General features: G+C 46.2%; 1 protein-coding gene across 4 annotated transcripts in view; it reads right to left on the reverse strand.

Annotated features, from left to right (window-relative positions):
* The window catches only part of MOCS1 (molybdenum cofactor synthesis 1), a 37,264-nt gene extending 18,037 nt beyond the window's left edge, over window positions 1-19,227 (reverse strand). For 3 of the 4 annotated variants that reach the window (XM_087858221.1, XM_087858220.1, XM_087858223.1), the window contains exons 1-3: window positions 19,029-19,227; window positions 11,847-11,973; window positions 10,295-10,462 (exon numbers count right to left, since the gene is read on the reverse strand). In XM_087858221.1, the coding sequence (XP_087714347.1) occupies window positions 10,295-10,462; window positions 11,847-11,973; window positions 19,029-19,151 (418 nt within the window). In that variant the 5' untranslated portion in view covers window positions 19,152-19,227. The remainder of the gene's footprint in view (window positions 1-10,294; window positions 10,463-11,846; window positions 11,974-19,028) is intronic. The other variant, XM_087858222.1, reaches the window with a different exon arrangement.
* Between the last annotated feature and the right edge of the window lie 8,020 nt (window positions 19,228-27,247).

Raw genomic sequence — 27,247 nt, forward strand, 5'->3', positions numbered from 1 at the left:
CTGTGAGTGTCAGCATCCACTTGGTTTGCTGTTATCTTAAAGAACAGAGAGTGCTTACAAGAGACACAGAGGGGGGCGCCTGGGTGGCTCAGTCGATGAAGCATCCGACTCTTGATTTCAGCTCAAGTCATGATCTCAGGGTCATGGGCTCGAGCTCCACATCAGGCTTCATGCTCAGCGTGGAGTCAGGTTGTCCCTCTCCCTCTATTCTTCCCACTTGCTCTCTCTCTCCCCCAAATACATAAAATCATTAAAAAAATTTTTTTTAAAGAAGGGATGCCTGGGTGGCTCAATTATTTTTTTTTTTTAAGATTTTATTTATTCATTCAACAGAGAGAGAGACAGCCAGCGAGAGAGGGAACACAAGCAGGGGGAGTGGGAGAGGAAGAAGCAGGCTCATAGCGGAGGAGCCTGATGTGGGGCTCAATCCCGGAACGCCAGGATCATGCCCTGGGCCGAAGGCAGACGCTTAATTGACTGAGCCACCCAGGCGCCCCTCGGGTGGCTCAGTCAATTAAGCATCTGCCTTTAGCTCAGGTCATGATCCTGGAATCCCGGGATCGAGCCCCATGTCAGGCTCCCTGCTCAGCGGGGAGTCTGCTTCTCCCTCTGTCCTTACCCCCAACTCATGCTTGCTCTCTCTCTTTCTCTCAAAAATAAATAAATAAAATCTTTAAAAAAGAGAGAGACACAGATGGGCAGCCTAGTCCTAATAACCTAAAGATAAAATGCTAGAAAATATCAACAGTAAGGGTGGAGCGAGGGGTGACAAAATCAAGGACCTGAGACTGTGCTACAGTTCTTGTCTTGTTAGGAGGGAGGAAGAAGGAGGCTTTTATTTAAAAGCCAAAAGAGAGGAAAAAGAAACATCGAAAAAGTATGACAGATAAAAGATTATAGAAACAAGTCCAAATATTTCAATAGTTACAATACAGTTACCTAGAATCAACTCACTTGTTGAGGGAGAGATTGTCAAATTTGCTAAAAGAAACACAAGTAATAGCTATGGGCTGTTATAATAAACAGATCTAAAGCATAAGAACATAAAAAGGTTTAAAGTAAAAAGGTGAAACCAGATACAATGGTCTTACTAAAGCCAAAAGCAAGCTGATATAACTTTAGTAAAATAAAATACATACAACTTAAAGACCCAAAGTATCATTATAGAGAGAGCTACTACATAGTGAAAAAAGATCCAGTTCATGAAGAAGACATAACAGTTCTAACCACATATGAATCTAATAAAATCACCTCTACCATATATAAAATAAAAAGAAATGGTGACCTCTGGGAGAAATTAACAAATCTACCCACTTGTTTATTACTGGCAGGCCAAACAGGTAGAAAGCCAGCAAATGGAGATAACCAAAGGTTTGAACAATAATAACAAGCTGGATCCAATGAACAAATATAGATGTCTCCATCCAAAAATTAAATAACCATTCTCTGTAAGCCCACAAAGAACATTTATAAAAAATGTCAATACACTAGGTCATAAAGAAAGCCTCAATAAATTTTAAAGAATTATCATACAGATAAGATCTGACTACTACATAATTAAATTATAATTTAATAAAATATACATGAAAAATCCTCATATATTTAGAATTAAAAACAGTACATAAATATGTCATAGACCAAAGAACAAATCAGAATAAAAGTTACTTATAACCAAATGTTATGAAAGCAATAGGCTACACCAGGATGGAAGGCAGAAATAATAAAACAGAATACAAATATACAATAAGATTCCACAAATCCAGAAGTTGGTTTGTTGAAGACTAGCACAATAGACAAACCTCTGGCAAGATCGATCAAGAAACAGAAAAGAGAGAAGGTACAAATAAAACATATTAAGATTAAAAAAAAAAACCTACAAATAAAACAGATTAAAAAATAAGAAAATACTATCAGCAATTTCATATCAATGTATTTGAAATCAGAAATAATTACAAATGTCTTAAAAAAAAGAATTACCAAAACTGACTCTAAAAGAAGTCAAAAATTTGACTAGTGCAATAACTATTAAAAGAATTGAAGCATCAGTTAAAAATCTCCCTGCAAAGAATATACCAAGCACAATTTTACAGGTGAGATCAAATTTTCAAAGAAGTGATTATCATGGATTAACACAAACTCCTGCAGACGGAAGTATGAGTGCTATGGTTATATGTTTGTCCCCTGCCCCTCCCCCCAAATTCACATGTTGAATCCTAATGCTCAATGTGATGGTGTTAGAAGGTAGGGCCTTTGGGAGGTGACTAGGTCTTGAGGGTGGAGGGAGTAGTGCTCTGGTAAGAGAGATCCCACAGACCTCCTTCTGCCATGTGACGATACAACGATAAGATAAGAGAGCTTTCACCTGACCATGCTGGCACCTGATCTTGGATTTCCAGCCTCCAGAACTGTGAGAAATAAATGTTTGCTGTTTATAAGCTACCTAATCTATATTTTGTTAGAACAGCCTGAATGGACTAATACGCTACCCAACTCATTCTTTGAAACCTAATATCACAATCATTTAAGGCAGGCATGAGGAAGGCAAATTACATGCCCATTTCACTCATACATATAGATGCAAAAACTTAGAGTATCAACAAACTGAACCTAATAGTAGATGATAAAAGCACAGTTTACCATGACTAGGTTGGGTGTAGTACAGGAGTGATGTAAGAAAAGCCATAATGTCATTTAGAGTAATAGCTTACAGAAAACAAAAATCATAGATCACCCTAACATACATAAAAACGTATATAATTTAAAAAAAAAAAAAACTTAAACTAGGACGGGAACTTCATTACTTGATTAAAGTTACTTGTGGAGGAAAAAAAAGAAATATCATTCTAAATGGGGAAACATTAGGAGCATTCTCGTACTACTACTACTACTATTCAAAATTATATTTGCGATCTTAGATATTGCAATAGGACAAGAAAAGGAAATTAAAGGCAATAGATAAGGGAAAAAAATTCCCTTAGTTACCGCTGATATGACTGCTGGTATAGAAAACTCCAAAGAATTGAAATAGACATATTTTCTTAACTTTCCTATCAATGCTATTATAAATCAAACACAATTAGAAAATATAATTTTTTTTTTTAAAAAATGACACTATCCATCAGGATCCTAGCATAAAACAGAATTAATCCCAGATGGTTAAAATGAAAACTTTAATGAAAGGACTACTTGCCATGGTATGGACAGAATTAAGGGCTCCAACAATGAATAGTATAGCATTCAGACTAGCAACACTGGGGATTAGTTACCAAGCCTAGGGCCAAAGGCACATGGAGAAGAAATTAAGTCAGGAGTCCAACTAAGTCACCATGGAGGCAAGAAAGCCCTGTGGGAGTTTTAGTCCTGGAGAGAATTCAGCTACTGTCAAAAACCCAGTGCAGAAACCCAAATGCTTCAGAAACCCAACAGGCAAGGAGACCCTAGGGGTCAGCCACCCAGAGCAAAGAGAAGAGCAAAGGAAGGAGATGGCTGTGGGAGGGTGGGGGCATGAACAAAAAAGATGTTAATTCTCCCCAATTTGATATATAGGTTTTATGGCATTAAAATTCCAACAGATACACAAGCAATGAACCCTCTTAAAAAAGAAAATTACAAAAACAATTCCATTTACAATATCAAAAAGAATAAAAGATACAGGAATTAACTTAACCAAGGAAGTGAAAGGTTTCTACAATGACAACTATAAAACATTGCCAAAAGAAATGAAAGTTAAATGGACATGCATCATGGATTGGAAGACTTAATGTTGTTAACATGACAATACTACCTCAAGAAATCTAAGGATTCAATGCAATCTCTAACAAAAGCCAATGACATTTTTTATGGAAATAGGAAAAACCACCCTAAAATTCATATGGAATCCCAAGGAAGTCCAAATAGCCAAAACAATCTTAAAAAAGAAGAACAAAGGGAAGACTCACACATTCCCTGGTTTCAAAACCTATTATGAAGCTACAGTAATCAAAACAGGGTGGTATTGGCCTATACATATACACCAAAGGACTGGAGTCCAGAAATAAACCCCTGAGGATCTGGCCAAATGGTTTTAAGGGTCCCTAAACCATTCAATGGGGGAAGGACAGTGTTTCCAACAAATGGTACTAGGAAAATTGGGTACTTACATGCCAAAGAATGAAGTTGGACCCTTATCAAACATCATGTTCAAAAATCAACTTGAAATGGCTCAAGGACCGAAATGTAAGTCCTAAAACAATAAAACTCTTAAAAGAAATCATAGCATAAAAGCTTTGTGACACTGGATTTGGCCCTGGTTTCTTGGATGTGCCACCAAAGGCAGAGGCAACAAAAAAATAGACAAACTGGACTTCAGGAATATTTAAAAATTTTGTGTGTCAAAAGACACTATTTACAGAGCAGCCGCAGAATGGGAGAAAATATTTCTAAATCATGGATCTGATAAGGGGCTAATATCCGGAATATTAGAGAATTCCTAAAATTCAGCAAAAACAAAACAACCCAATTCAAAAACGGGTAAAGGATTTAAATAGACATTTTTCCAAAGAAGATATATGAATGGCCAATAAGCACATGAAAAGATGGTCAACATCACTAATTATCAGAGAAATGCAAATTGAAATTACAGCGAAATACCACCCTATACCCATTAGGATGGCTACTATCAAAACAAAGAAACAAAACAAAAAACAAAAAGAAGTGTTGGTGAGAATGTGGAGAAAGTAGAACCCTGTGCACTGTTGGTGGGAATGTAAAATGGTACAGCTGCTGTGGAAAACAGTATGGGTGTTCCCCAAAATTAAAAACAGATTTACCATATGACCCAGCAATTCCACTTCCACAATCTCTTTGAAAGCAGAGTTTCAAAGAAATATTTCTACATCCATGTTAATGGATAGCAGCATTATAGATGAACCTTGAGGGCATTATGCTAAATGAAATAAGCCAGACACAAAAAGACAAATACTGCATGATTCCACCACAAAAAATTCTTAGGGTAGCCCAAGTCATAAAGACAAAGCATGACGGTGTTTGACAGGGGCTGGGGAGAGTGGAGAATGGGGAGTTATTTTTTAAGGGGTACAGAGTTTCAGATTTGCAAGATAAAAAATAATGGGTAGGGATGGTGGGGAGAGTGCACAACAGCATGAATGTACTTAATACCACTGAACTGTTTACTTAAAAATGGTTAAGACAGGGGTGCCTGAGTGGCTCAGTCGGTTAAGTGTCTGACTCTTGATTTCGGCTCATGTCACGATCTCAGGGTCATGAGATTGAACCCTGCATGGGGCTCCACGCTGGATGTGGAGTCTGCTTAAGGTTCTCTCCCCCTCTCCCTTTGCCCCACCCTGCCTGTCCATGTGCGCACGTGCACGGGCGTGCTCTTGCTCCCTCTAAAAAAAGAAAAAAAATGGTTAATATGGTAAATTTCATGTTATGCATATTTTAACACAATAAAAAAAAGAAAAGAAAGAAAAAAAGAATCCAAGCTGAATTTTCCACGGAACTTGCTAGGCTGATTCTAAACTGTCACGGACAAGGCACTGCTAAGAATAAAAAACCTGCTCAACCTGAGAGTGGCCTGTGAAGCTGCAGTGATTTCAGGCTGCATGACACTGGCACTGACACAGACAAGCTAGCCGACACCATGGCCCCCAACACACAAATGCACACAGGGCAGATTTATCGAGGAAGCAGAGGCTTCAATAAGAAGGAACTAGAGAAAATGACTATCACATGGAGGAAAAAAATGAAATTAGAACCCCAAAAACCAGCCACAGATGAACTAAGGACTTAAATATGCAAAAGGCAAAATTGTAACTGTTTTAGTGGAAACAGAGGGAGCTGTTCTGACCTTGGGTGAGGTGTTTCCCTAAAAAGACATAAAAAGCACCAACCATAAAGGACAAAAATGATCCACTGAAGAACCACTGCTGATCAAAAGAATTATAATACAAAATGTTGCTTATTTTTTCAAACTGGGAAGAGACATTGCAACATAAGTACAGAACTTTAACAGGGGTGCCTGGGTGGCTCAGTCGTTAAGCGTCTGTCTTCGGCTCGGGGCGTGATCTCAGAGTCCTGGGATCAAGCCCCACATTGGGGTCCTCCGCTGGGAGCCTGCTTCTTCCTCTCCCACTCCCCCTGCTTGTGTTCCCTCTCTCGCTGGCTGTCTCTCTCTCTCTCTGTCAAGTACATAAATAAAAATCTTTAAAAAAAAAAAAAAAAGAAGAACTTTACCCAACCAATATGAAAGAATAAAAACAGAAAGAAGAGAAACAAGGGCAGAAGACACGAGGTGGTATTACACAGGAAAAAAGGATATTTGGGGCTGATAAACATGTTGAGAGATGCTTGACCTCATTCTTCAACAGAGAAATACAAATTAAGACCAAATAAAATACCATTCTATCCTCGTTCAACTGGCAAAAATCTGGAACGGGACTACCAAGCTCTGAGGAGGACGTGGGTCAGAGGAAGCTGGAACAAACGCTTTGTAAGATAATGTTTCCAAAGTTAAACATTCACCATTCTACCAGGCAACGATTCCACTCCTACAGGAAGTGCACTCCAGGACACACAAATGAGAATAAAAATGTTCTAAACAGTGCTACTTGAAACGTCAAAACACTGGAAACAGCCCAAACGCTCACTAGCAGGATAAAGGGGGCTACATTCACATAACGGAACAGCAGAGAAAAGGAACGAAATGCAACTCGGGAGGATGCGTACCAAGTTCAGTTGCATCGAAAGAGGAAGCCCTGAAAGACACATGGCACGATCTTCATTAAGTTCAAAAATACTGTCTCTCATTTTTTAAAATGAGATATGGAATGATAAATACAAAAATCCCAAAACTTCACTGGCCGACATGACAGCCGTTGGCCACATGTGGCAATTTCAATTAATTAAGATGTACTGAAGTTACACCAATTCAGTTACGGTTCAGTTCCTCTGTCAGGCCACAATGCCCAAGGCCACACGTGCGTACTAGCAACGGCGTCACACAGCACCCATAGCGAACACTGCCAACAGCCAGAGAGTTCTGGTGGGCAGTCCTGCTCCAGACAGCTCTGCTGAAAAAGAAGGGGTAGAGGAACTCGTCCACGCACAAGCCAGGTGGGAGAAGCGCTGGTGAGTCTGGGTTGGCGCAGGGGGATCACAGTAATCGCAGATGGGGAGCCAGGGCGGGCCGGGCGGTCTTCCCCTGGAGAGTTCTGCAGCACCAGGCCCAAGACTGACAGTGCTTCGGGCAGGGGATCCAAAGTGATCGGGACAGCAGGCTCTGACAAACCTATAATCCTTTCGCTCTGCACCCCTGGGTAGGGTCCCTCGCTACTCCCACCTGGGAGAGTGGGGACAAGTGTTGGTGAACATCCCAGCTCTGGGCATTATTTATTCCCTCCCCTCCCCTCAGCCCTGCTTCCCCACCAGCACCCACCTGCCCTGCCGTTCAGGGCAGCTTTGCTCTGAGGAAGTCCCTCTGGGGAACACCAAAGAAGCTAGGCTGAGAGATGTCAGAGTGTTAGCAAGCACAGTGCCACAGCAATCCATGGCCTAGCAGCTGTCATCTTTTGCAGCACTGGGGGCAGGGGCGGGGGAGGGCTGTCTTTCCCAGTCAACTGGCACCCTTGGGGGCGGGAGGTAAACCCTCCTCAGCAGGTCACCTGCGGTTGGGGTCTTGTCCTACCTCACACCCATGTGGTGATCAACTCTTAGTAGTCAGCCAGGACCCATACCCTTGGGCCGACACAGCAGGACAGGCCCTTGAAGTGGCCAGTGCACAGAAGAGGACACTGAGGCTCAGGGTGGGGAAGGGATCTGCATAAGTCCCCATAGCCGGGCAGCGGCAGAGGGGGAACAGGGCTGCCAACTTCCCTGGTTTCCGTTCCTGCCACTATGCAGGTCAGCGGCTTCTGTAGAAAGGTCTGTGTGTCCTTGTGTCTGTACTCAGTCATCCCTCTGACCAGCAGTGATCCTCACCCCCTCTGCTCTCCCATAGGCCTTGGCATGGAATACAGGGGTTTAAGACGGAACCCACGCCAGAAGGCAGATGGTGTGACACGAACGAGGGGGCTGGGCCTCGCAGTCAGCCAGGCTCAGCGGGCGCATCTCCTTCCTGGAACCCAGGCTGCTTTCAGCTCTGGGGAGCCATCAGGAACACGGGGTCAGCTCCCCTGGACCAGCTCATCCAGCACTGGAATGATGGCAGGATTCCAGGTCATGGGACTAGTGGCAGCTGGAGTCAGCTGGCCACGGGGAAGGAGGGAAGAAAAGGCTGTCAGGGGCACCTCCTCTGGGCTTCCACGGGAGCTGGGCTCCCTTTGCTCAGTCCTTACCAGACACCTGGCTCCGCAAGGGGCTGAGGATCCTCACTGGCAGGGCCTGGAGCTCATTCACCTTTGTGCCCCCAGCACAGTACCAGGCATGTAAGAAGCCTCCAGAGAACAGTCACTGAACCAGCGAATGAGGCAGAGGACGGAGGCCTGGGAGATCCCGCCCAAAGCAGCAGGGGTGGGGGCTCAGAACCAAGAACACAGAGCCTTATTTTCCTCTGATTTCATCATCTATAACTATAGAAGCTAAGGTCTCTCTCTTAGAAGCAAGCCATGGCAAAAGGCCCGCCGGGGTGACCCCTTACAGACCCCTTTGCCATGTGCTGGGTGTTTCCTGCTCATTTCCTACCCAGGTCAACTTTATCTCTGGCTGGAGACTTCGAATGGATTTTAGAAGTTGCGCAGGGGCCCCTGGGTGGCTGTCAGTTAAGCGTCTGCCTTCAGCTTAGGTCCTGATCTGAGGGTGCTGGGATCGAGCCCCCTGTAGGTTCCCCGCTCAGGAGGGAATCTGCTTCTCCCTCTCCCTTGCCACTCCTGCTCATGCTTTCTCTTCCTCGCTCTCTCTCAAATAAATAAGTACGTAAATAAATAAATAAATAAATAAATAGAAATCTTAAAAAAAAAAGCTGCCCAAAGGTATGCTGCCAGTAAGAGGCACAGCCAACATTCACATGCAGGAATAACCTACTTCAGAGATTGCAACCCACAAGTGTAAGCAAACACCAGCTACGGGTCAGGCATGCGCTCACATGCTGGGAACACGGCCGGGAACCAAAGCTGCCTGAGCTCCGAGAGCTTTCATGCCAGTTAGTGGGAGGAAGAGACAGTATAAAGGAAACAGAAACACACAACCAAGTAATGTAACCTCAGAAGACACAAATGCTATGAAGAAAAAATAAGATAGAACAAGGGGACAGAGTAGGGCTCGCCACACTTTTTCTGCAAAAGGCCAGAGAGTAACTACTTTGGCTTTGCCAGTCACATGGTCTTTGTGGCAAGTCTTCAACTCTGCAAAGGCAGCCCTGGGAAATATGTACGTGAGTGGGTGCAGCTATGTTCCAATAAAACTTTATTAACAAACAGTGAATTTCTGATTTCATGTAATTTTCATGCGTCACAAAATGTTATTTTCTTTCAATTTTTTTTTAACCATTTGACAATATAAAAACCATTTTTAGGGGCGCCTGGGTGGCACAGCGGTTAAGCGTTTGCCTTCGGCTCAGGGCGTGATCCCGGCGTTGTGGGATCGAGCCCCACATCAGGCTCTTCCACTATGAGCCTGCTTCTTCCTCTCCCACTCCCCCTGCTTGTGTTCCCTCTCTCGCTGGCTGTCTCTATCTCTGTCGAATAAATAAATAAAATCTTTAAAAAAAACCAAAAACCATTTTTAGCCTGCAGGCCATACAAAAACAGGTGGTGGCCCAGTAAGCCTGTGGGCTCTAGCTTGCCAACTTCCGGGACAAAGAGTGGCTGGGCTGTGTATGTGGAGATATACTTTGGAGAGAGTGGTCAAGGAGACCTCCCCAGGAAGAGGACATGTGTGCAGACACCTGAACGAGGCAGGCAGCGTGCCCTGTGCTCCTGGCTAGGAGAAGAGTGAGTCCAAAGGCCTGGCGGTGTGCATGGAGGGGCGGGACAGAGGCAGAGGGGCAGGCAAAAAGTCTCAGAGGTCAGCAAGAGCCAGACCATGTGGGCCTCAAGGCCCCAGTGAAGACTTTAGTCTAAATGTGACGGCAAGCCACTGGGCTCTGGCACTTACCAGCTTTGCGACCTTGAGCAAGTTACTGAACTTCTGTGCCTCATTTCCTAACAAGATGAGAATAATAACGGCAGCCGTCTCAGAGGGTGGCAGGGCCAAGTGAGCAGTATGTTCTGAACGAGTGTCAGCTGCCAATACGAACACCAAAGTCCAGCTGGATGCGGCAGGAGTTGGGAGAAGTGGCCGTGGCTTTTGTCAAACTTACCCACAATGTCCACCACGTCCGGCCGGATGAGCGGCTCTCCCCCCGTAAGCCGGATCTTGTCTACGCCTTCCTTCACAAAGAGCCGTGCAAGAGTCAGAATCTCCTCTGTGGTCAGCAGGTCGGCCTTGGGGGTCAGTGGGACGCCCTCCTCGGGCATGCAGTACTGACCTGAAGAAGGGAGGGGACACGGAGGTAGGCCATGACCATAGCACTGGGGCCCACGGTACTTCCAGACCCCCACTCCCCCACCAGGCCAGAAGTCTCTCCTGAACCCCACCTGGATGGTGAGAAATGACCTCACCAAATCTGAGCTGGTACAAAGGCTACAGACTCTCTCCGGGCCTTGCCTTTCTCATCTATGACATGTTAACACCACCCCTCCGCTCAGAGGGGAGGCTGAGGGAACTGGTTAGAGAGGATGAATCAGGGGGGGAGCAGAGTGCGGCCTGATGTGGGGGGATGCCAAGGTGTCGATTCTTTCAGCGTGTGGGGCCGCTAAGCAGGGTGTGCCTGGCAGGCCCAGGCCTTGGGCCCATTCCTTCTGGCACTGGTCACCCTCTTTCATTCTATCCAGTGTGGCAAAGAGTGACCCCTGTGTGCTTGGGTCCTGAAGCCGGGAGATACTTTCTGACCTGTGAAAAGTCACCCTCCTCTGTAGTGACAAGTGCTCTCATGTCCAGCCTATTTCAAGGTCATCAGTCCCATTTCACAGGTTGGAAAACTGAGGTACTACTTGTTCAGGGGGGAGGTAGCAGAATGGGGCAAAAAATGCAGGGAGCCCTGGAGGGGGGGTAAGGGGCACCAGCCCCTCCCATCGGCTCCTGTGGGAGTTTTATCAAGGACTGGGTCAAGATCTAGTATAGGGTCATTTAGTCAAAGTAGCGAAGGGTCCAGAATTGGTCTTTTAAGATAGAACAGAATAGGTAAAGAACATCAGAAGTGCATGCAGCGAGTGTTGTTTGGTTAAACATTTACTACATACGCACATGTATTTATTGGGTCACGAAGTAAATACATTTCTTATTGGGAGCACCCATGGAAAGCAGGAGAGAGGGAGAGAGGCAAACTTTGGAAGTCCTTCCAGCAGCGGCCACACCCCCGCAGTACTCCGTGAATGATTATGAAATGAATACTCTATGTATCAGCCTGGCCCCAGGCAACTTCTGTCACAGGTCTGGGGTGTCTCAGGCACTGCTGTGTACCTCACGTGTTTGCAGCGTCCAGCACCCCCACGCCTGCCCCTGGCCACATTCTGAACGCTGGGAACCATATGAAATGGGAGGGAGGAAGAGCCCTGAAGCCTGAGATTTAGGTCCAATCTCCATTGCAATTCTGTTCCAAGTAGAGCCCAGCTCCCAGGCCCCTAAAACTCAACCCTGACCCTTATCTTGCCCCACAACCACACCTGGCGAGCAGGGAAGAAGGGTGGGAGGAGACACTGGGAAGAAGAATGGGGAAGGTTGAGGAGGCTGCCTGGCGTGGGGAGATTTCTGAAGCTGCCTCAGCAGGGGGCAGGGGGGCAGGGGGGCAGGAGGACAGGAAGGGGACTCACATCTGAGGTTGCACTTCTCGGTGAGGGAGATCCTCAGGTAGCTGTGCTGCCGGCCGAAGCTGTCGGTGAGGAAGGCAGAGAAGGGGGCCCCGTGCTCCCGCAGGAACTGTCTCCTCCTGGACAGCCCCTGCAATGCCGGGCAGAGGAAATGTGGGCCTCTGGGGGAGGCCTGGCTGGGGGAGGGGGGCATGGAGAGCCCACCTCCGGGACATAAGCCCCCTCCCATCAGGCATCCCCTCTCCCCCCCCCCATCTCTGCAGTCCTGGGGGAGCTGGGATTCTCCCTATCATTTACAGACTGCGAAACAGGCCTGCAGGGTAGGACCTGTCCCCAAGGCCCCAACTCAGCCCCAGGGAGCAGGACCTCTATAGGGACACAGCTGCCCCCCCCCAGCCCCCTTTCTCCCCATATCACCATCCTACCGCCCCGCCCCCCCTTCAAAGGAAGCCTGTCCAGGAACAAACATCTCCAGTATTTCTTGGATGGGTCAGTGGGAGAGAACATGCCACACTCAGCAACTGGAAACTATGCCAACTGGCAAGCAGTCCAGAACGGAGGAGAAAGGAAGTGGGTAACTAAGTGGGATGGTGGCTGCCTAGGAGACAGTGAACCACTTCTCCAACTCAGACCTCCTATTCCCTCCCTTTACAATGGGAGACAGAAGGAGCTCAAAGTGAACTCACTAACTCTGGGGCGTGAGGGTCACACAAGTTGCCTCTCCACAGCTATTCCCCTGTCAGCTGGGCTCCCTGGGGCATCAGCACTGCCCAGGACAACCCAACAAGTCATCGGAAGCAGCTGAAGGCTACACCCAGCTGGGGAGGGGAGGGTACACTCATGGGGAGGGCTCCCCTCATGCAGAAGGCTTTGGGGGCAAGGACAGCACAACCAGGGAGGCCTGCAGAAGGAAGGAGGCCACCAGCCTCTAGGAAGGCAGAAGGGAGGGCCAGGATGATCACCCATAACCCCCTGCAGATGACTCTAGTCTTCCTCCTTCACCCCACCCATTGCTGGAAGGAAGGATTAAGCACCCACTGTCCGGGGTCTCAGAGCAAGGAGATTGCTGGAGCCTCTCTGCAAGGCCCACCCAAACTCCTCCTGGGGAGAGGAAGGAGGCGGCCAACCTCAGCGTTTTCTCCCAGTCTGATCTAGTCTGATCTCCTGCCTTGAGCGTACAATCCTCAATCACAATAGATGCTAATGTGATACTGCCTCCATAGAAGCAACATTTATAAAACATCTTCAAGCTTCCAAAGAATGTTCTCTGTTCAATTCCCACACCTACCCCATAAGGGATTACTGTAACTGAAGTTTGGATGGGGTTCAAGAATACCACTGGCAGAACCAGTATTTAAATCTAGGTCTTCCGAGTCCAAGGTCTGAATTCTTCCCTCTAATTGCAAAGAGCGAATCCAAGAAGGTATATGGGATGATGCACGGGGTGGGGGGGAAGTCCTTTCTTTAGAATCTTTTTAACAGAGGCAAGAGGTTGATCATAAGGTTGTTCATGAGGTCTCCGGACGGGGCTCTGGACTGGTTTCTCAGCCACGTGTGACCGGACATCCTGAGAAAGCTCCCAACTTCTCCAGGCCTGCTTTCCCCGTCGTAAAATAAGAACACAGCTATGGGCTCAGGTAAGTCAAGGGAAGGGGGCCAGGAAGCCGGCAAGAAAACACCTAGGATTATCATGATCTTGTAACCTAAGAGAGCAGAAGGCCTCAGGGCCCCTGAGGCCCAGGGTAACTCTTTGGCTGCGCTCAGCAGGAACATTTCCTTTAATGACTTCTTCTACCTGGCTACACGTCAGAACCATGCGGCAGCTTAAGAAAAAACTTCCACTGGAGAGCAACTCAGTTTGGATCTCTGAGCACTCACGTTTTTAGTCTGTCTAGGTGATTCTAAAGTATAGCCAAGGTCAAGAGCCATTGACTCAGGAGATAGAAGGGGTAGGAGTGAAAGTATGTGGGGGGTGCTTCCAGGATTTTCCTGGGTGGATGAAAGTGACCTCACTCTGCTCACCCAAAGACCAGTGTTCCCCCATCCTCCAAAAAACCCTGCTTGCAGTCCCATGACAAGCAAGCAGCGGTCATTTCTATGAACTGCTGCCTGCTACAATCCTAACAGTGCTCCCTACCTCCCTACTCACCCCACTGCCTTTCTACCCATAGCCTTGGGGGTGGGGCACGGGACACAACAGTCAAGAGCTCCCCTGGTGACCACAGTCCAAGAGGTCAGACACCTGGAAGTCTGAACTTCCAGCAGAGTTGCACCCAATCCTTCATCAACAGCTCTTTGCAACTTAGAAATCTGGTAGGCACCCCAGACACAAGCCCCTCAGGAGTCACCCTCACCCTAATCTCAACATATTGGGGTTTGTTGGCTGGGTGAAGGAGGAGTCGAATTGCACCAACTGGGAACAAGTGAGAGGACTAAGGAGCATGACTCAGCAGAAACCAGGGAGCAAGAGGCCTAACCGGATCAGACGCTGGGGGTGTGTGGCAGGCTGGATTTCAGCGCTGAGGCCTGGAGTGACTTTATCTAGATTCATCCAGACTCTGTACTGGCAGACCCACACACACGCACACACAGTCTCATACCCCGCCAGCCTTGCAGACTCATCACTGGGAGGTTAACAAGCTTCATCCCTGCTTCTTCTCTCCTCCAACACTGCATGTCCTACTTTCATTCTTCCATCGCTCCCTTTCCTTTAAACCCCCTGGAGGAAAAAATACCAGCATCAGTCAGAGGAGCCCTGGACCCAGAGGGCATGACCGACCGGGCAGGGTGGACAGCGACGCCTCTCACCCAAGAAGGGCTGGGACATCTCAGAAGCTGCTCATAGTCTCAGAGCCTGGCCTGGACCAGGCTGTTGCCCAACACTCCCCATGTGGGAATCCCTCCTGCCTTATTCAGAATCCCAGCATCTGTACTGTATGGTGACTAACACAATATAATAAAAAAAATTATTATAAAAATAAAATAAAATAAAAATTCTTGGATTTAAAAAAAAAAAAAAAAAGAATCCCAGCATCTACACGGTATGTCACTGACTGTGTCAAACTACATAGACTGGTCCTTAATCGGAAGAGAAAGGTGGTAAGTGCCAAACCAGTCACACTGAGGTCATCATTCATTTCCCGGCTGGTCTCTACTGTCAAAACAGTTTCACCTAGGACAGTGGCTTTCAAGGGTTTGCACATCAAAACCGCCAGCAGTGCTTCTAAGAAGTGCTGAGGCCCGAGCCCCACTCCAAAGATTCTGACTCCATTGCTCTATGATGGGGCCCTGGCCTTTTTTTCTTTTTTTTCTTTTTTTCTTTTTTTTAATTATGTTTCAACTCTTCACTCTGCAGCTTGGCTGAGAACCACTGGCCCAGCGACACCAGGATCAGGAGCTATTTGAATCCAGGGGTAGCTGTGGTACAGAGCACAGGCTCTGGCAGTGGGTAAACCTGAATTACAAGCCCGGCTTTATTACTAACTAGCTAGAGAGCAAATCACCCAAAATCTTTAAGCCTTAGTTTCCTCATCCCTAAAGGGTGGAAAATAATTCTCCCTGACCCAGTTGGAGGAATTCCTGGCACACAGCAGGTATTCAATAAGTGATCTCTGCCCTTTTCTTAATAGCATTCCTATTTCCATATATTCATGGGGGAGCACCAGCTGTGTGTGCTGTGACTAGTTTTCCCGCTCTCGCCAGCTCCCCCAGTCAGTCCCACAAGGCCCAACCCTACTTAATGGCAGATGGGCCAAGGCTGGGGTTTCAGACCTGCTGTCACACCCCCCAAAGCAGGGCAAGTAGAGCCTAAGCTCCACAGGACCATGGATGACCAGGCATGAGGCAGCCTACCATCTGCTACTGGTTGTGTCTTGTCTGCCTGCCCAGGGCAGACTGGGGCACGGGGTGCGGGTGGGGAAGGGTGATGCAAAGGAGTTAGTTAGGGAAGGGATGCTGCCTCCAAGTAGTCACTAACAGGGCATTTGTTTTGAATGATAAAGGCCAGACCCCAAATAGCTCTAGAATATAATAAGGAGGGTTATTCAGGAGAAAAAGAACACATTCCAAACCCAGAGATCAGTGGCTCTGATTTGGGATCCTGGCCATTTGGGAGGACATATACCGGGGGGGGGGGGGCCTCAAAATTAATGTCTATTAAACAAGAAGACCAGCAAGGTGCCTAGCCCCAGGTCTGGATCCCCCTCTCCCTCCATCCCTCCCTAAGTGTGGGGTCTTTATACCTATGGATCCTGGCACAGACAGTCACACTTCACTGAAGCAAAGATTCTGAAGGAAAGATTGGAATTCAAGATACCCCCCTGAAAGTTGTTTTTCCCTTCATGTGTCACTGTTCCAGGCCAGGGCCTACTGGGCCCTCCTCCCTTCTCCCACACCTACTTCCTTCCTGCATAACACCCTCTCTCCAACATCTGTTCACTGTGACCCTCTGAATACTGGGTGCCTCTGCCCTGCATATGGTCCCAGCAAAGCCTGCATGGAGCCTGGGAAGAAGAGGGGTGTCATGCTCCTGGGCTGGGGTAAGCCCTGCAGAGGTTATGTGGGCCTCCCCAATCAGGACAGCAGGTAGCTGTGTCTCCCCTCCCCACCTCCCCACTTAACCCATGCTCTACCACCTCCCCTTCCCACCTGCAGGAGCTGCTCAACCTGTCCTCGGCGCAAGCCCGAGGCCCACTTTGCACTGTCCTCACAGCCAGCTCCCATTCCACACCTCACATCTCCCTCACACCCACACCCTGACACAGGAACAGATAACACTCAGTGGCTTTTCCCTCTGTCTCTCCAAGCCGCTCCCAGGATGGAAGGAAAGGTGCCCTGCAGGCAGGGAGGCGGGGACAAGGATTCCCAATGCCCCACACCTGCTCTTGCCAACTGGCAAGTTCTGTGAATAGGCTGACCATGGAGATCCGGATCCACACTTGCCTCACCTCGGAGATTTTCTTAAAAGACGTTGTGTCCTCCCCCATGGCGTAAAGTGGTCCAACCCTGCGTTTGGAGGGAGGGGAAGTGACAGCCCCAGGAGCCAAGTGAAATGGGAGACAGAGTAAAGGTGAAAACCTGGGGCTCCCTGTCCAGTGCTCTACCATTCCACATGTGCCCCTCACTAGTTGAGTTTCAAACAGCCAAAAATATCTGCTCACTCCACTGCATGCAGAGCACCATGTTCAGCACCACGTAGAAATACCTAGAAAGGTGGGGGGCACCCTACACTCGAGGAGCAACCTGCCTACTGAGGATAACCCTAGCAGAGAATGCCCAGCATAGGAGGTCTAGGACCAAAGAGTTGACAGAGTGGCTATCCTGAGTGTCCAGTGGGAGGGGACTCATGGCACATAGCAGGTGTCAATGGTGGCAAGGCTGACAATAACAAATATGACAGCACCTACGTGTGTCAAGTTTTGTTCTAAGTACATATATCAACATATACTAACTCGCTTAATCTCTAGAACCACCCTATGAAGTAGACACTTATTCTCATTTAACAGATGAGAAGACTTAGGCACTGGGAGGCGAAGGGACTTGCTGAGGTTCACATACCTACTCAGTGGTAGGGCTGGGCTTCCCATGCCTGCCGGCATTCTGCTCCAGAGTCTGTGTTCTCACCTGCTAATCACATTGCCCCCCCCCACCCCAATAGGATAAAGGAAAGGGCAGGACAGCCTCTCATCTTACTCTCCCTGAAAGGAGGAAGTGGGAGCACAGGTGCTAGAGTTTGAGTTCCTACTCCCTTATTTTCAGCTGTGACTCCAGGAAGTTAACTTCAGTGAGCCTCCTCACCTGAAAATACAAACTCTTGACCTCACGTGGTTTATTGTGAGGACTAAAAGAGACCAGAGATGAGGACACCTGAGTGACTCAGTTGGTTAAGCAGCTGCCTTCAGCTCAGGTCATCAGCCTGGCATCCTGGGATCGAGTCCCGCATCAGGCTCTTTGCTCAGCGGGGAGCCTGCTTCTCCCTCTGCCTGCCGCTCCCCCTGCTTGTGCTCTCTCTCTCTCTCTCTGACAAATAATTAAATAAAATCTTAAAAGAAAGAAAGAAAGAGATCTGCCACTTGGCACAGATCCCTTCCTGAAGGGCACGAAGGAAATTAGGGGCAGGAGGAAGAAGAAACTTCCCTTTTCCTGAATTCTTTAAAGCTCTCTCAGCAGTCCTTGCGTTCCTATTTTTTCCCCTCAATGAAGTTCGAAGTCCAAGGAAACTGAAAAACTTCCAGCAATGAGGCCTGATTATGTGAAGATCCAGAGGGGATCGGAGCAGGGAAAGCTAGTTAGGCCAAGGCCCTCCCCCTGGTTGAGAAATAGTTGGGGGGAGGGGGCATGATCTGATGATTCCCAGGGTGTGAAGCCCTGTGCTAAGACATAGGAAAAGAATGACCGGGTGGGTTTAGAAAAGAGGTTTCACCAGATGAAAAAGACATGCTTCTCCCAAAATTATTCCCTGACCACATGGGCAAAAGAACACCAAACTTAACACTTGTTATGACATGAATAACTCTGTGGGGCGCTGTTAACGACTGAAGGGGTCTATCCCAAACCTTAAGGAAAACTGGAATTCCTAATCTGGGCGGGGATCCTGCTCCTTTCTGCTCGAGAATGAGGCTGAGCCCTCCGAAGAGACATGAAGACGAAACTGACAGAGTGAAGGACAAGCCACAGAGCCCTGTAACTACAGACGTGACCAGTGACTACCCGTGGCACCAAGGTGACATTTTTAACCAGTGTCACACTATGAAGCGGGGTGTCCCAAGAACACCTGGTCACACACAGACAACCTTCACAGGGCAGGGGGAGAGGAAAATGTTCAAGAAACAGGGTGGGGGAGGCAGGGCTGAGCAGGGCACAGTTAACAATGCACCGGACCCAGAGTCCGACCTGCCCGCTCTCCCATGTCTGGGCGTCACTCAGACCTGGAAGGGGGCTGCACGGCTGCGCGGGAAGGGAGGTGGTTGGTTAAGCAGCACCCCAAGGAGCGCCCGTTCCTCGGGGTATCAGGTGAGACTGGGCAGCTTAGAGAGCATCCCTCCACTCTTCTCCCCACCCCCAATGAAGCGCTGAGGGGTCCCTTCCAGAAGCGGCCATCGCAGCCCGGCCTGGGTGCTTCTCGGGGTGAGGAACAGCTAGCCGGCCGCCCCTTCCCGAGGAAGGCGGGGATGTGCGCGGGCTCACCTCCGCAGCAGTCCGGGAGGGCTCCCCGTGGTGATGCTGCGTCACTGGGGCCCCGGAGCTGCAGCTCCGGACGCTTGACCTCAGCACCCGCTGCAGCATCCGGGACACCGGCCTAGCCGCCATGAACCCTGCAGGCGGGCGAGATTCCTGGGTAGCCGGCTTCGGAAGCGCACCAGCCCAGGGCTCGCCGCCCTACGTCCTCGCGGTAGGGGCGGGGCGGGGGCGGGGCCCGTGCAGCCAATCCGGCGAGGGCGCTGCGCCGCGCGGCCTTCTGGAAGTTGTAGTCCACTCCTCCTGCTCGTTTCCTGGCCAGTATGCGTTCTAGGGCTTGGCAAGCACTAGCTCAAAGTCGGCTGAAGATTCTGGGTCTTTTCTACAGGCTTCTCTGCCTGCGCTAGTCCAGGACCTAAATCTTGGTGTGACTAGCACAAAGTGCTGTCGGCAGGGCAAGACTAGGGCCGGGTGAATGAAGCATTGCCTTGGGCACAAAATTGAAAGGGGTGCCAAAAAAGTAGGTTATCAAGATAAATAATATTTAATGCAGTATTTTTAAAAGTCAGAATCAGGGGCGCCAGGGTGGCACAGCGGTTGAGCGTCTGCCTTCGGCTCAGGGCGTGATCCCGGCGTTATGGGATCGAGCCCCACATCAGGCTCCTCCGCTAGGAGCCTGCTTCTTCCTCTCCCACTCCCCCTGCTTGTGTTCCCTCTCTCGCTGGCTGTCTCTATCTCTGTCAAATAATAAATAAAATCTTTAAAAAAAAAGTCAGAATCAATGTAAAAAAAATCTATGATTAACAAAAGATCAATATTTTATATAAAAACAAGCTCTGGCCCTGCACATTTATGACTTCTCTCACTCCCTTCGAGGTAGTCTAGGCCCTGGTTGAAGTCTGGTCAGCTCCCCCTTTTTTTCCCCCATCAAAAACAAAGAGTTATAGGCCTCTAAGATTTTGGATGGTAACACACTCAACAATGAACTTATGGTACTAAGAATGATGATGTTCAAACTAGCCTACCTGGTGTATCCAAAACCCCATGGCCCATAGAATCAAACATTGACTGGAACATTCTAGATGCCAAGTGTATATTAGAAACTGGAGGTCTTGATCTCCTGGTATGGAAGAATTGACAGTTTAATGGAGAGGAAAGCATAACTGTCACTGATTTGCATAAATGCAGCGAGACTGTCAAAAAAGCTGGGATAATTCTAGCCTCAGACTCAGGGTGAGTTTCTTACATTATTCAGAGTTTAGACAATACATTGCAGGGCTAAGGGTGTGTCTGGGTATGTTTGAAACTAGTGGGAGAGACTTGACAGAAGGGTACTTGCAAAGGGCCTAAGGCACACTAAGAACTGTTCAAGCTCTGTCCACTGCTAAATTTGATGTGTGGATTTGTCAGGGGAACTGGGCGTAGGGGTGAGGATGATGCCTGAAGAGCTTCCAGGAGTGAATTCAACCTCAGGGAAGAGGGCATCTGACGTAATGAACTTGATCCAGGAACAAGTCTTTAGAATTTGGAGGAAGCAGAGATTCTGAGTTTATGTGTTGGTTCTTTTTTATTTTATTTTAATTCAATTAATTAACATATAGTGTATTATTAGTTTCAGAGGTAGAGTTCAATGATTCATCAGTTGCAATAACACCCAGTGCCATTACATCCGTGCCCTCTTTAATGCCCATCACCCAATTACCCCTTCGCCCCACCCACCTCCCCTCCAGCAATCCTCAGTTTGTTTCCTATAGTTAAGAGTCAATTATGGCTTGTCTCCCTCTCTGATTTCATCTTATTTTATTTTTCCCTCCCTCCCCCTATGATCTTCTGTTTTGTTTCTTAAATCCCACATATGACTGAAATCACATAATTGTCTTTCTCTGATTGACTTGTTTCAATTAGCATATGTTCTAATTCCATCCACATCATTGCAAATGGTAAGATTTCATTGTTTTTGGTGGCTGCGTAATATTCCAGCATGTACGTGTGTGTGTGTGTGTGTGTGTGTGTGTGTGTGTGTACCACATCTTCTTTGTCCATTTGTCTGTCGATGCACATCTGGGCTCTTTCCACAGTTTGGCTATCATGGACATTGCTGCTATTGGGGTGCAGGTGCCCCTTTGGATCTCTATGTTTGTATCTTTTGGGTAAATACCTGGTAGTGCAATTGCTGGGTCATCAGTAGCTCTCTTTTTAACTTTTTGATGAATCACCATACTGTTTTCCAGAGTGGCTACACCAGCTTGCATTCCCACTAGCAGTATAAGAGGGTTCCCCTTTCTCCACATGCTTGCCAACATTTGTTGTTTCCTGACTTGTTAATTTTAGCCATACAGCTGGGAGAAGATATTTGCAAATGTCTTTTCAGATAAAGGGCCAGTATCCAAAATCTATAGGGAACTTCTCAAACTCAACACCCAAAAAACCAAATAACCCAGTTAAGAAATGGGCAGAAGACATAAACAGACATTTCTCCACTGAAGACATGCAAATGGCCAACAGACCCATGAAATAATGCTCAACATCACTTGGCATCAGGGAAATACAAATCAAAACCACAATGAGATATGTGTTGATTCTTAATAAGCTCTGTCCCCAGCTTTATTAATTTCTTATAACTGCTGAAACAAATTGCCATATGCTTGGTGCCTTAAAGCAAAATTTATTCTCTTACAGTTCTAAATGTCAGACTCACTCCCTCTGGAGGCTCTAAGGGAGAATCTGTTTCCTTTGTCTTTTCCAGCATCCAGAGCTACATTCCTTGGCTCATGGTCCCTTTCTTTATCTTTAAAACCAGCAGCATAGCATCCTCTCTGTGACTCTGCTTCCATCCCGTGGCCTATTTCTCTTCTGTCTTAAATTTCCCTCTGCCTCCTTCTTATAAGGATATTTGTCATTGTATGTAGAAACCACCTGGATAATCCAGATGAGTGTTTCAGTGTGGATTCTTCTTAGGGAGGGGGAGGGGGTGAGTGACAGAAAACAGGTAGATAGAGAAGGGTGGTAGGATAGGGAGAGAAGTATTTAACAGTTGGTCAGAATCCAGATCCCTAGAGATAATTAGATTGAAGGGTATTAAATCTTTTAAGTGATTCCCTAAAGATGATCTTGTGCCCTTACCCAGTATCCCTACTCTTTGAGCCCATCTGAAATGTCACTAGTTGCATGAAACATTTCTAGAGTCTGCCCTCTTCCTCCAAATTATGGGTGACTGTTCCTGCACTTGGGCCTTGTCACTTTTATTAGAACCTTGGAATGCCAACACTAAAAGACCTCACAGCTTATTCAGTTTAGCTTGTATGTTGAAATCTTCTCTATCCCGCCACATTACTGAATTGCTCTATAACTTCTAATAGTTTGGGGGTGGATTCTTTTGGGTTTTCTGTATAGAGTATCATGTCATCTGTGAAGAGAGACAATTTGACTTCTTCCTTGCCGATTTGGATACCTTTTATCCCTTTTTGTTGTCTGATTGCTGTTGGAAGGACTTCTAGTACTATGTTGAATAATAATGGCAAGAATAGGCATCCTTGTCGTGTTCCTGATCTTAAGGAAAAGGCTTCCAGCTTTTCCCCATTGAGAATGATATTTGCTGTAGGCTTTTCATAGATGGTTTTTATGAGATTGAGGAATGTACCCTCTATCCCTACACTCTGAAGGGTTTTAATCAGGAAAGGATGCTGTATTTTGTCAAATGCTTTTTCTGCATCTATTGAGAGAATCATATGATTTTTGGCTTTTTTCTTGCTGATAAAGTCTATGACACTGATACAAAATCAATGCTCAGAAATCAGTTGCATTTCTATACACAAATAATGAGACTGAAGAAAGAGAAATTAGGGAATCCATCCCATTTACAATAGCACAAAAAATCATACGTTGTCTCAGAATTAACTTAACCAGAGATGTAAAGGGTCTATATTCTAGAAATTACATATCACTCTTGAAAGACATTGAAGAAGACACAAAAAGATGGAAAAAGATTCCATGCTCATGGGTCAGAAGAATTAACATAGTTAAAATGTCTGTGCTACCCAGAGCAATCTACACTTTCAATGCTATCCCAATCAAAATACCGATGACATTTTTCAAAGAACTGGAACAAACAGCCCTTAAAATTTGTGTGGAACCAGAAAAGGCCCCAAATCACCAAGGAATTGTTGAAAAGGAGAAACAAAGCTGGGGGCATCACGTTGCTGGATTTCAAGCTATACCACAAAGCTGTGATCACAAAGACACCATGGTACTGGCACAAAAACAGACACATAGACCAATGGAACAGAATAGAGAACCCAGAAATGGACCCTCAGCTCTTTGGCAGCTAATCTTTGATAAAGCAGGAAAAAACAACCAGTGGAAAAAAGACAGTCTCTTCAATAAATGGTGCTGGGAAAATTGGACAGCTGCATGCAAAAGAATGAAACTTGACCACTCTCTCACACCGTACACAAAGACAAACTCTAAATGGATGAAAGACCTCGATGTTAGACAGGAATCCATCAAAATCTGAGAGGAGAGCATAGGCAGCAACCTCTACGACATCGGCCAAAGTAACATTTTTCATGACACATCTCCAAAGGCAAGAGAAACAAAAGAAAAAATGAACTCGTGGGACTTCATCAAGATAAAAAGCTCCTGTTCATTCTTTTTTAAAAGCAGTTTGGGGTTCCCACAAAATTTAAGTTTTTATTTACAAAAATCCATGATGGATTTCCGACCATATGGCCATTGCTTCTCTCTAGTAATAGGAGTATCCAGTATCCAGCCCTCTATAGTCCTTCAAATCCCTCCCCTATCCCATCAGTAGCCATGGACATTCTTTGCAAATTTAGGTACTTTATTTAATCAATGAAATAAAATGTTTGAGAAAATATTGTTTCAGCGATTCCTACAATTTCTCTTTAGGGGGCCTCATCAGGATATTCTCCATTTGCCTCTTCAGCCCTGCTCCTTGAACTTCCCCATCCTGCTCTGACTACTAGGAGACTGTCCTCTTCCTACTGCTTTGACAGTATCACCCAGGCACCCTTGTCTCTAGTTTCCAGACAGATCTGGCCAGTAGGAGGTACAGCAGGAGATTGGAAAGCAGGAGAGAGGTCAGAGTATTTCTCCCACTCCCTGCCTGTTTTGCTGTGTTTCTAGCTGGTGTTATACCGCCCCTCAGCCATGAGTCCAGCTCTCACCAGGCCCAATTACACTATTTCTAACCCTTGTTCCTTCAGGCTTGGTGGGGGGAGGGTTGACTTTCTTGTTGATGGCCATGGATGCTCAACATCCCTGCTGGCCACTTTAACCCTGCCCACATCTAAAGAATGGTCTCTTTAGTAAAATGTCCCTTCAAAAATTCCAGCTAAGGGAGCACCTGGGTGGCTCAGTCGGTTAAGCAACAGACTCTTGGTTTCAGCTCAGGTCATGTTCTCACAGTGTGAGATCAAGCCCTGTGTTGGGCTCTGTGCTCAGCATGGAGTCTTCTTCAGATTCTCTCTCTCATAAATTAAATTAACTAACTAACTAACTAACAGACAAACAAATATTCCACGTAAGTCTGCTGTGTGTTTCTTGCTGGTTCCATGACTGATACAGGATTCAAGGACTTGTCCCTTCCACAGTACCTTAGATTCACCTTTTTCACAGTGTAATTACAACAGAGTAACATAGTTTGTTTATTTATATGCCTTCTGTACTATGAGCACTTTGAGGGCTGGTGCCAAATATAAATCATCTGTAATCATCGTACCTGGGATGGTGTTTAATGCACAGAAAATTCCCAAGAAATGAGCATTAAATGGTGTGTTCCACATCTTTGGCTTGCCTTTCAAGTGAAGTGTCTGTGTCAGTCAGGATGGGTTAGATTGTGCAGTTATAACAAACAATCCCAACATCTCAATGGCTGAAAACCACAAATGTTTCTCATTTGTGCTACACATCCAGCCAGGGTTAGCTGGAGATTGTGTCTCATCAGCGTTGTCCTCATCCTTGGCTCCAGGCTGATGGGGCAGCTAATATTCACATAGAATACTCGTGATTGCCAAGAAGGAAGGAGTGTGATACAGAACAAACTACTCTTAGAGCTTCTTCCTGGAAATGCCACACATCACACTGCTTCAAGCAAGTCATGTGGCCACATCTAATTTCAAAGGGAAAAGAAGTTTAGCCCTCCCACCAGAGAAGTGTATATTGGCAGAACAGTAATCTCGCCAAGGGACAAAATCCCCTTGTGCTCCGATGTATCATCCAGGCTTTTTCATTCCCAAGTCGACTTTTCCTTTTATTCATTCCTGTCACTTCCATTGCATACTGAAAACAGCTATGGTGGTCTTATGTGTCTGCACAGCCATAGTCCCAGAGCCATGAAGCACTGACTCCAGCACTGTCTTGTTCAGAGTCCGCCATCAACAAAAGTAGGAGAAGAATCTGTAATACCTCTTTAATTCAATGGTTCTCAAAGTAGGGGTTACACAGGTCAACTATTTTCACACTACTACTAAGATATTATCTGCCTTTTCACTCATATTCTAGTGACTATACAGAGGAATTTTCTACTGCCTATCTGATTGTGATTTCATATCAGATTGAACACAAAAGCAGACAGGTGAATTCAGCTGCCTTTTGCTAAGCCCAACATTACAGAGATTTACAAAAATGAAACACAAGTCCACTTTTCTCCCTATTTCTTTTGAAAATGGTCATTTTATTTAAAAGTGTTATGCTAACATGATTTACCGACTTTGTTATTTTTAAATGAGTTAAATATTTAAAATTTTTCTGTTTTAATTTCTAATATGGTAAATATAAATTAAATTGATATACTGAATAAGTATTAAATAGATATAACACACAAAAGCAAAAATTCTTTGGGGTCTTTGATACTTTTTAAGAGTATAGGTAGCTACTGGCAAAAAGTTTGAGAATTGCTGCCTTAATACATATTCCCTCATCTTTTGCAGACCCAGAGGCACCCTAGAGTGTTTTATAATTGCTCTGTGTCTACATCAACCTCCCCAAACCACTGAAAATAAAAGAAATTCATCACAACTCCCTTACTTCCCTGGACTCCTGGAGTGGGCTACCTATTTTGCTAAGGGGATAGTGGTAGGATGATGGCTTCAGGGGTCCTCCCTAACAGATCAGGTCCAACAACGAAGCCCCACGCTGAGAACTAACCCCACACTTCCATTTGGTCACTTTCTCTCTACTGGTTTAGGTTCCTTGTCACTTAGTAGTCATAAACTTGTCTTCATTTTTGTTGGGATAATTAAGTCATATAATGTGTTATAGGATTGTTTGGGAGCAAGGAGAGTCTTAATAGTGTCACTGAAACCATCCTTTCCCCACATGAAATAGATTATAGAGATTGATTCCTTTGGGTTTATTAAGCCTCCAGGAGAGCATTTATTAGAATTAGGTAACCCCTGTAAAGGATTTGTGGGTCCATTATAAACTGTGAATACCTCAAATTAGTGTAACTATTTTCTAAGAATGGGTAGCCAAGAGCAGTAAAGGGGAATGGGGTAGGTATAACAATGAGTTGGGAAGATTGAGAAGGCAGAAGGATTCCCAGAATGCTGGGTCCTGACAGGGCCCCAACTCCCAGGGAGCCCTGAGACCCTGGTGTGTGGGGAAGAGGAGGGCTGGAAGGGCATCAAGAGCTTTCTGAGATCTTCCCAGATCTTTTTTAGACTGGTCCTTCATTACTATTCTGAAATCATCCTGAAATATTTCTCCTCATAACCTCCTCCTGAGTGTATGTTGTTTTATTTTATTTTTTTTATAATGATTTTTTTATTATATTATGTTAGTCACCATACAGTACATCCCCAGTTTTCGATGTAAGGCTCGATGATTCATTAGTTGTGTATAACACCCAGTGCACCATGCAATATGTGCCCTCCTTACTACCCATCACCGACCTATCCCATTCCCCACCCCCCTCCCCTCTGTAGCCCTCAGTTTGTTTCTCATAGTCCATAGTCTCTCATGTTTCATTCCCCCTTCTGATTACCCCCCCATTTCTTTATCCCTTTCTTCCCCTACTGATCATTCTAGTTCTTATGTTCCATAGATGAGAGAAATCATATGATATTTGTCTTTCTCTGCTTGACTTATTTCACTTAGCATTATCTCCTCCAGTGCCGTCCATGTTGTAGCAAATGTTGAGAACTCGTTCTTTCTGATTGCTGAGTAATATTCCATTGTATATATGGACCACAACTTCTTAATCCAGT

The sequence above is a fragment of the Ursus americanus genome, chromosome 32, assembly GCF_024610735.1.
Source record: "Ursus americanus isolate L20-20 chromosome 32, mUrsAme1.1.p, whole genome shotgun sequence".
NCBI lineage: Eukaryota > Metazoa > Chordata > Mammalia > Carnivora > Ursidae > Ursus > Ursus americanus.